The sequence below is a fragment of the Leptopilina boulardi genome, unplaced genomic scaffold (genome assembly GCF_019393585.1).
Source record: "Leptopilina boulardi isolate dan_hultmark-lab unplaced genomic scaffold, ZJU_Lbou_2.1 LbouV2_280, whole genome shotgun sequence".
In the NCBI taxonomy this organism is placed as follows: domain Eukaryota; kingdom Metazoa; phylum Arthropoda; class Insecta; order Hymenoptera; family Figitidae; genus Leptopilina; species Leptopilina boulardi.
In genome coordinates, this window is record NW_026137841.1 from 2,235,000 (window position 1) to 2,245,905 (window position 10,906).

Sequence of the window (10,906 nt, forward strand, 5' to 3'; positions counted from 1 at the left end):
TCGATAATTTTCCATATAGCGCCGTAAGTATACCAAGCCTCTATTTTACGAATCTTGCCGCACTTAGACATTTTTTTCTTATCAAAAACAAAAAAAGGTATTTTAAAATTCACAAATGCCGTCCCGAGTCGAAATTTAGGCCCTATAGCATAATCTCTTGGAATCTATTTTAATTCTTCTAAAGTCTACTTCTTCTAAACCTATAATTAACGCCTCCAAATAGGAAGATTTGTAATGATATTCTTAAATTCTTTAAATGTTTTTTTTGAAATAATATATTTGAATATATGTATATATTTTATGAGATTGATGCTTTTAAAGTTCTTTATTCAAATATGTAAATTAGAAAATACATTCGTAGAAGATCTTTTTTCTGCGGCCCTGAACTCATCACCTGATGCTGATGAATCCGTCTTGGTCGATAGTCGATATTCAATCTTGTGATCGATAGAAACTCATTTCTTTCTCTTGCCATTTATCTGGCAATTGTAAGATGCGATTTTTTTCAAAAAGGTATGATAATGAATCATCAAGTCATGCTATAAAGTTATCACCGTTGCAATCGAGATGAATATTTCAAGTATAGATAGTTGATAACTTTTTTCAAGAAAAAGAATAAAATCAAAAATTTCAATGAAAATATTTGTTTCCATCTTTTCACTAATCGATGAATTATTTATAATCTTTATATTTAATAATTTATGTTAAATGACAAATAATATAAATACAAACATTTTATTTATGTATTGTAGGTATAACTTAAACTTTTTTTTTACAAAAAATAGACTTTTTAAAGAAAGAATTCGGAAAATTTATGTGGATAATTGCGTTATTCATTAATTATTGTTGAGACTGGATGTACCTTAGAAATTTTAGTAAACTTTTTGTTTTTTGAATAACTTGAGAAACACTAGTTTCATAGTTTTTTTTTTCAAATTTTGATTTAAAATGTACTTAATTGTAAAATAACAAATACTGGTTACGTGTACACAGAAAAATTGTGATATTTGTCAAAAGAGAACAAACTGTCGATCAATGAAAAGTAGGTTAGAGGAAATAAACGTAAACATGTTTTAGATCATAACAGAGAGAATCTATCAGCTCGTTATACCAACTTTTATTATATCGAACGTATAGTTAGCTTTTTAGATTTGCAGAGTTTGTCCTACCGGGATTATTGTTTTTATACGATTTTCTTAATGTCATAAGATTTTAATGAACGTAAAGGGTTTTTCTCGACTTTTATGTAAAATGCATTTTACAGATTTTTTTATAGTCGGTTTTAAATTTTTAGACTAGAACATTGTGCTACATATATGGTCAAAGAATTATCTTATTAAAAAACAAATTTTTTAGATCAAATAATATATAGGCAAATTTGAAGGAAAATTAAAACTTATCATTGTAAAGTAATTGGTAAGTTTAAAATGATTTATAATAATCTAAGGGATTTCAAGATGTAAAAACTATGTACATAGTATACAAGAGAAAATAAATACAGATACAATACAAGTAATTGGTAAGTATACCAATAAAAAATTATTACCAGTTTAAATGAGCAGAAATTACTCTGAAAAGATTAATAAAAAAAAGTAAGATATCGAGTATGTGAGGTATTCGATTCTGATGTGAAAATCTGTTACAGGTCGCACTATATTTCAATCGCTCAGAGAGACGTCAGTTTTTTTCTTACATTTTCAATGACAAATGACCAACATAAATTATGCTAGTATATAATTTACGTACACCATACTTCTGTGTTTGGCAAAAATCATTTGACGACGTGTGATTTCTTACCGTTGCTATTAATCACCCTTACTTACGAGAAAACCTAACGATTATCAAATTAGTGAATTAATAAATTTTAAACTCGACAGAAAATAAAAAAATTGAGATTAAATTAACTATTAACATCAAGATAAACTGTGAAGCAGAATAAGTGAATGAATAAAATAAACTTATAATTCTTTGTATAGTATTTAAAAAAAAATTCAATCACTTAATGAATGTCGATAAGCAATTAATTACACCAAAAGAAACTTGTTCTAATCGTAAGACATATATATACTTTTTGATTGAAATAAATAAATAAATAGAGAAAAAAGTAAAAAGTTTGAGAGGTATGTATGAAAAAATAAGAATTGTGGGTGATTAATAATATATACGCAACATAGTACATGTTATTCATTTCTTTAATTATTATCGTAATAAAATGTTTTTTATGAGGTCAGAGTAATTAAAACTATCTTCGACGTGACTAACGAGAAATTCTGCGGGCGAAATTGAGTTCGACATTTTCAGATACGAAAACAAGAAAACATTGTTATTCTTCTAAAAAAGAAAATTTTTGACATCACAACTCTTAACTGCGTATTTATTTGATTTGAATAGAAAATAACTGGCCTCAATAAGAGCAAATTCGAATCGAAGAGTATTGACTTTTCAATTGCAACCGCACAATTTGCAACAAAATTATACCAACTTACAAATATCCTACCAAAAATTGCCAGAGTTCCCCGTGTGGAAATTACTCGTGGAAGTCTAGCTATAGCTAGCGCCACCACTGGATTCGTGACGGCAGTCTAACCTAGCGATTTCACATAATGCAAAAAATTTATTTGGTAATTTATGAGGTAATTTATGAAATTTTAAGGTAATTTGTAACTATAATACAAACAAAATTCACGATTCAAAAACTATTGCAAAAAATTTACGTGGTAATTTATGGAAATTTATGCGGTAATTTATGAAATTTTTGAGGTAATTTATAATTGTAATACAAACAAAATTTAAGATTTAAAAATTATTGCAGGAAATTTATGCGGTAATTTATAATATATAAAAGAAAAATTTTAAAATTAATTTTGGAAATTTATAAGGTAATTTATGGTAATTTATGAAATTTTTAAGGTAATTTATAATATATAAAAGAAAATTTTAAAAACTAATTTTGGAAATTTATAGGGTAATTTATGGTAATTTATGGAATTTTATGTGGTAATTAAAAAAAATTTAATGGAAATATTTTATTTTTAAAAAATTTTATTGTAATTTTTAAACATCACCATTCCCGCAATACTAGCTAGTGGCTAGAATACAGAATTGTGACAAATGGGCCTAGAGCCATTACAGTGTCACGGAAAGCTAGGATGGTGTCATCCTAGCGCCACGATATTTTTCTACACGGGTCACTACTGGCGCGATACTGGTACCAATATCGCGCTAATAGTTAATTTTCGATAGAGTATCTATCAATATAAAAATAATAATTATTTGATTAATGTGTATTGAAAAACTAGTTTCATCATGCTTGAAAAAATTAAACTCTTTTACCTTAATAAATTATTTATAAATTTGAAAAATAAAAAGTTCTTCCATTGAAAGAATCAGGTATATTTAAAAGACAAATTCCATTTATGAACCACGTTGATTTGCCCTCATGGTTCAAGTTTAAAAGAACATAATCCAAGTAGAAATATCAATAGATCTTATCAAATTTCAGCTCAAAAAATATATGTATCAACCTTTTTTCAGGGGAAAAAATCTTATCTATCTACGACTCACGACATCCAGGTAACATAAGTCCCACAGTAAACCGAACCCAAACGTAAATATTTTAAAAATTGTATAAAAAATAAAGCTGAAATAAAAATTTATTACTCATCTATTAAATTCAGTTAAAATAAATAATTTATAGGGATTTTATTGATTACATTGGGCATCCCGAATCAGACAGTTGATGTCAATTTCAATAAGGGACGAATTTGGTAATTTTTGACATGAGATTCATATTTTATTAGTATGAATCTCGATTATTAAATGTGATATCACACAAATTGTGAATGGACCCTACATTTGACTTCTATGTGATCAACCTGTAGCCAGCGAACAAATAACGTCACAAAATGAATAAACAAGCTATAAGTATACAGGCTCATAGACAATCTTGACATATATATATATATATATATATATATATATATATATATAAGCCTCATATCAGCACCTTTGATAATGTAATTTCATGTAAATTCTACTATCACTAGATATCGGACAGCGTCTTCTTAAACCTAATCGAAAACCTCTAACCTATAGGTTATAATATGATAGATATATCACCAACTTCTTTGATATTCTATAATAAGGTACATTAGGGTTAAAGCCACGAGGATGTTAAGTAAACAAATTTTATTTTTACTATAAACATTGAAACACATTGTAAATGTAAAATATAATACATTCATTTTCGATCCACAAAAAAATTAATTATTTAAAGGCAATATTTTAAGTTATTACCATGGCAATTTCATAAATGGAGCTGCTGATTCCTTCACACTAAAAATAGGTAAACATTTCATGAAAACTTTGCTTCCCCATAAAGATTAAAATTTTTGCATTAAACTCTAAAAGTGCCTAAAAATTCATACATACTGTCAGACTTATAATTAAAAAAAAATTCAAGTCTGTAGCTCTTTTTGTTTTGGAGATATTGAAGCTAATGTAATGTAACTACATACACATACATACATACGAATATTTTTTAAAAACAACATCGAAATGAAAATTTTCACCATCACAATACCCAATTCTTCTGTGAGGAAGCAAAAAATAAAAATTTTATACGAAATGAGAATTTTGTTAAAAAGTTAAAAGAATATTCAAGTCTCAATTAGTTGACGTGATGCGACGGACGAGAATATAAAAATGAAGAAATAAGCAACAATACAAACATTGTTGTTTACGCTTTTTTTTACTTTGGACAACAGAATTTTAAGTTGCTTGGTAAAAAATAGATTCTTCTTTGAGCGCTCTGCTCTTAAGTAGAATTGAACTCGAAAGTGCCAATTTTCGCAAAATCTCATACATATATTCATTTTTCAGAAAGTGAAATTAAATTTAAATATAATTTTTTTAGCCATGCAGATGCATTTTAAAAAAGCAGTACATAATCAATGTACTTGCATTTTGTAACTATAATTTCACTGACATATTAGTGATGAGAATGTAAAAGACTGTTATACAATATGCTACAAAAAAATACGCTTGATATTTAGATTTTAAAAATATTTCCTGGCTGTAAATTGATTTCAAAAATAAATAAATAAATAAATAACCAATTATTTTTTATAGAACATTAGAGCAAAATAAACTTAATCAATTTTATTTTAAAAAACCTGCATTCATCAAAAACAACTTCGAGAAAGATGAATAGTTTAAAAGGAGTAAATTTATTGTGCGTAAGAACTTGAACATTGAAACAAGCTATAATGACCTATATAATTCTTGTGACAGCAATCAAGGATCACATTTTTAAGTTTTCAAACATCATAAGAAATTTCCTAAACATTTTCTAACGTTGATCGGTAACATTTCAAATATTCAACTGCAGAGGTCAAGAAAATATAAGTTGAAGATTAAAATGTTCATTTGTTAAAAATATTTTCACGTGAAATGTTGAGTAAATATTGAACATTGCAATCAATATTTATGAGCCAAAAGTTCTGAACGTTCAAATGAACAAAATAGTTTTTCAATCTATAAATTATTAAAATTTATAATTTCAAAGTAAAATGAAACAGTAAATTAAACAAATACTTAATTATTAACTTCTTTTTAGATATTTAAAACAATATTTTGTAATAAAAAAATTCGTACTTAAAAAAATTGCAAAAAAAAATTTCGTTCATTTGAACGTTCAAAACTTTTGGCTCATCAATATTTTTAAAAATTTTACTGTACTTATATGCTACAACTTTGAGTACGATATTTTCTCTCGCCCAGACATTTTAATGTTATCAGAATTTTTCACAAAACTCTATAGAATTTTATTAGACTTATTCTACAAATTTTTCTAGAATGATTTCATAGAATTTTACATGAATTCTATTAAATGTTCAAGAGAATTTGTACATAATTTTGACAGACAAAATAGTAAAAAACAAATGAATTCACATTTCTTGTTTTCAAATTTCACGTATATTTTTAACTGTCACATTCTATACAATTTCTATAAACTGTTCTCTAGAATCGAAAAATAAATTCTATTCAACTATTTTACAGAATCCGATCCGATTGATAATACGCAGGTGATTATTTCTAAAAATTTTAATAAAAAATTATTTTGTATGTACAAAACCTTTTTTTTATTAAAACATAATATAATAATCAAGCAATGCATTAAAAAGATTTTACAGTAAAGTAAAAATAATCCAAAATTTTTTACAATATTACAATTCCACAAGCCTACAAATATTTAAATTGTTTTTATTGGAACTGTATACATAATATATACATATTCGTAACTATGAGAAAGAAGAAACTGTAGCGTATTCATCAATATGAAATGTTCACTTGCCGTCGGAAACTTATGTGAAGCAGGGGTTCATTATACATTACAAAAATGTATTAATAACTTCGATTACAAAAAAATTTTATTTGGAGTTTTCAAGTTAAAAACATTATTATAATCGACTTATGACCGTTTAAAAAATAATCATTTTAAATTTAAACTTTAATGAAAAGTTAACTTTTTGAACATAATATAAATACAATTTTTAATTGCAAAGTATTATTAAATTGTACAATGAAAACTATTTTGTAGAATATGAAATAACAATCACTTTAAAAAATATATAAGGTAAAAAATTATTCTCAAAATATAGGTATATGTACAAGCGGATCTCTTTCATTATGCTAAATATTTTTAATTCATTAAATTTTACAGTATACCTACATAAAAATGTAAAAAAGAATTTTTTATAATTTAATAAAATTATAAAACACTGAGAAAGTTTTTTTTAGCAATTATAACAAAAGAAGCAAAATTCTGGATTTATTTTTCTAATAACTAATATCAACAAATTATCAAAGCAAATACTTTAATGTTATTTTAAGTTCTCAATAGTGTTTCAGTGACAACGTAATTATAGGATCGAAATTTGTCAATAATAGTGTTACTGAATACAAAGAAGTAAATTTCATTATTATTCTATTCGTATAGTTATGTTATCTTTAAAATTCAACTACTTACAAACAGAATACTAATTACTATTATTTACATTCTAAAAAATTAAAATAAAAAGGCAAAAATTCTAATATACACAATTCAACAATATAATAAATTTAATTATTAAAAAATGGATTACAATTCTATAGAATGTAAGAAAGTAATTATTATAAAGATTATGTTATTCATAATTATGAATAACATGAGTTGACGAGATGAAAATTGTTCCAAGTTTGTGAAAACGCAAAAAAGATGTTTAATAGATAAAAGAAAAGAAAAACGCATATTCTTCCGATTTCCCACGCTACGAAGGGACCAAGTTTCCCGAGCTATAAACTTTCTTCTCACACCGCACCCGTCGCCCAAGGAATTCGAATATATGTATATATATATATATTTTTTTATTTTTACACATATAATAATTAACGAACAAAAGTTGCAAAAAATAAATTGATAAACAGTAAAAAGCTGAATCTAATTTTAAAATAAACATTAAATACAAAATTTATTTTTCAATTAACAAGAATTATTTCGTTTTATATTATACAAATAAGTATTTCAAATTTATTTAAATAAAATAAATTATTAACTGCAGTTGTAACGATACAAACGGAGATAAGAAATTTAGTTTAAAGCTAAAATCATCAAGTTTTATGTCTTTGCAATTAGCCTTTTCTTTTAAGAAATCCTTTTTAATCCATTAATATCTTTAAAAGAAAATAAGAACTTAGTACAGTCAACCTAATCCAGAGTTTCTTTAAAACTGACGCCTACCTGAAGTACAAAAAACCTTTTCATTAAAACCACTTTGACAAGCTAATCTTAAGTGAAGCATATTTCACGAAGGACTGAGATTTCTTTTATTACACTCAAGTTCATAGCAATGATGTATTTGGGATAAAGACAGAAGTTTACACTAAAAAACATTAATTGAATTGTTTGTCATTTAATTTGAAAGAGAAAAAATAGAGCTAGCTAACTCATTGTTTTGACGGTATTTTCGATGCCTTGTAGTTCTGCATATCAATTTCATATTTGTATTTGTAGTAAGTGACATGTGGTATGTATCTGGATTAGAAATCTAATTCCCGTAAAACAATACTCATAAAAAGGGGTAAAAATACACACATAAGGATGAAGATATATAGTATTATTATTAGATTTGTTTGAAAAACCTGTCCGAGTTTTTTGAGAAATGTCGAATAGCGACCTCTACAACTTTCTGGCGGGAATAAGCTTTCAAGTGAATTTCATTACTCACCCTTGGCTGCGACATGAACGCCCTGGCCGCGCCGGGGAACTCTGCGTGCTGAGCCACCGTAGCGGCTATATTTTCCCAGAGTAACAATCAATTAGCCTCACACCCTAAGGGGTGTAATAAACTCGTCTCGCCCACCACTCCTTTTTCTCAACTTGTTTCCACTACTCACGTTGTTTGGCGTTTTTTCACGGGAAATCACTGCCAAGCGAAACTGTTACCGTCGGTTGGCGAAGGCAGGCCACGGACTGCCAACCTCTGCGCGACAAAACACCGAAACACTGTCGCGAACGTTCCTCGCCCTCGATTATACAGCCTCGAAGAGTACAAAAGAAGTTTAAACCCAAGACCTCGTGTTGTTTGTTCGTAACGTCAGCAAAGCTTGAGTCGCCAGGCAAATGTATCCTGCTTCCTCATTTTCGAGAGGAATTCCACCTTGATGATCCTGAAGGTTTTGCCGGCTTGTCAGTGGCGTCGCATCACTGGGCCTCGAGCACGTGGTCCCTCGTCCCACCGACACTTTTCACTCTTGACTATATCCGTATGTCCGATTGCTCTTGAATCCCGTCCCGGTCGTTTTGCGAAATTCCCTAACACGTCAATCACTCACGAACGATCACATCTACTTGTCATCCCCGACATGTGACATTTCACTGAAACCACCAACACAATGTCACAGAAATCACGATATCTTCTCCCAGAACAAGCGACCTAACACTGTCACTGCTAAAAAACCGACACCGGCAATTCTCAACACCAATCGCGCGAATCCTTCCTCGATCTTGACCAGGACACTTTTCGGAAATGTGTGCTTTACACCGATTTATCTTTTTCTGAGATCCACTCTATCTTTCTGGCATTCGAACAAACGAATTTTTCTTGGGAAATTGTCGTTTGAACTTCGCGCGTCCTGGTTGTATGAAGGGTGAGGCGGCGGACATAAACGTTTTCGAAAATTACACGAAGCGAGCGAGCGTTTAGATCCTGCGCCGTCCGCAGTCGTTCGCCAACTGTCAATCACCGGCGACTGGCGCTAGGGAGTGGGAGGTGTATTAGCACGCCCATAACGTGCGGCCAATGTGTCCAAGTCACGCCCATCTACAGTGGCGCTCGAGTGGAGCTTTATGGAACTCGAGCGCTCCGCCATTGCTATACCAATACACGCACAAAACTCTCACACAACGTAAGGTTGGAACAGAATAAATATATGCCATGGCGAAGCGGCGGTCACTGCGTTTCTCCCACCTTTAATGTAGAGGTTTCCCACCCTTAAACAAGCTATCCCCACTATTTTGGCGGTTCCCCTCTTATCACTAGGAAGAGGCTTTGCTTTTATATGTTTCGAGGAGAAGCTTTCCCGCTCGAGCCGAGAGCCACGCTCCTCTGATATTTCAAAGACAACTAGACGAGAGTTGCAAGAGTTGGAGGAACGATTTCGCGAAATAAAAGAAATTAAAATTGCTGCGTTTAGAATATCTTTGAATTTTTAAATAGCTTTTGTGACCATTGCAAAATTTAAGATTCAATAACAAAATTGATTTTTTAAAACCTACAGTGCAGTGGAGTAATTGAGTTATATTATATAGTGTCTTCGTGTTTCCAGAACGGTGGATTACATTTTTTATTACGTTCTTTTCAAAAATCTAGAAAATTAAATTAAAGTACATTTACAATATGCATACGACACAGGGTTTTGATAGATATGAATTAAAATGTCAATTAAAAACCCTTTACCTTAGTCATATCTTGAAGAAAAGCAATGGGCCTCATCCAGACCATTTTTAGTTCATTTATAATTTATTAAAAACTGTTTGTATGTTTATTGATGAAGTATAAATAAAATTTCAACTTAAATAAATTCTTAAGTTAAAATTGCACATGATGTTTTTTAAATGTGCCTTCTCTAATTAATTTTTCTGAAAATTTTAACTGTGTAAATTAAGACATAGACCATTTTGAAAATAAAAGGCAATATATTTTTAGTTATGTTCAACGTAAATCCGATTTTTCCTCTGTTTTCCTACAAAATGGCCAGTGTTCTATTCGGCATTTTCCAAAAGATTTAGCCGATATCAAAAAGTGGTCCACTTAAAGCACATACACATTGCGCAGGCAGCAGTTAGAGTAATAAGAGAGAGAGAGAGAGAGAGAGAGAGAGAGAGAGAAAAAATTTAAATTTGCATTTAATTCAATTTCTCTTTCTCTCTCTTTTACTTACTTACTTTAATGCCTACGAAGGCAGCTGAGGTGTGCAAGTGCTTTCAGGGAGAAGTATTTTGCGTTGCGTTATTTCACTAGACCATATGAATGCAAAAGTGACGAATGAATATCCGCATCTCTTTTACTATCATGGATATTATAAAACACAACACAAAATGATGCCTTGGAAATTCATCCTTACTGTATACGTCGTTCGGTCTTCTTATACTACTCTATAAATCTGAATCAGTGAAATTTACTGGTGAATAAGTGAAATTCACTGATGTAATCTGTGAATAAAAAGATTAACAGGATTTCCAGTAAGTTTCGCTGTTAAATCAATGTCTTTTAGCCTTAGTTTTTAGTTAATACATTAACGGTCAAAATTGCAGAACCACACATTGTAATTGAATTAAAAATATCGTAAAACACCAATTTATGAA

General features: G+C 29.3%; 1 protein-coding gene across 3 annotated transcripts in view; it reads right to left on the reverse strand.

Annotated features, from left to right (window-relative positions):
- The window catches only part of LOC127282118 (homeobox protein homothorax), a 388,123-nt gene extending 378,770 nt beyond the window's left edge, over positions 1-9,353 (reverse strand). The window contains exon 1 of one of the 3 annotated variants that reach the window (XM_051306201.1): positions 8,268-9,353. In XM_051306201.1, the coding sequence (XP_051162158.1) occupies positions 8,268-8,282 (15 nt within the window). In that variant the 5' untranslated portion in view covers positions 8,283-9,353. The remainder of the gene's footprint in view (positions 1-8,267) is intronic. The other 2 variants (XM_051306200.1, XM_051306202.1) reach the window with 2 other exon arrangements.
- Positions 9,354-10,906: the final 1,553 nt, after the last annotated feature.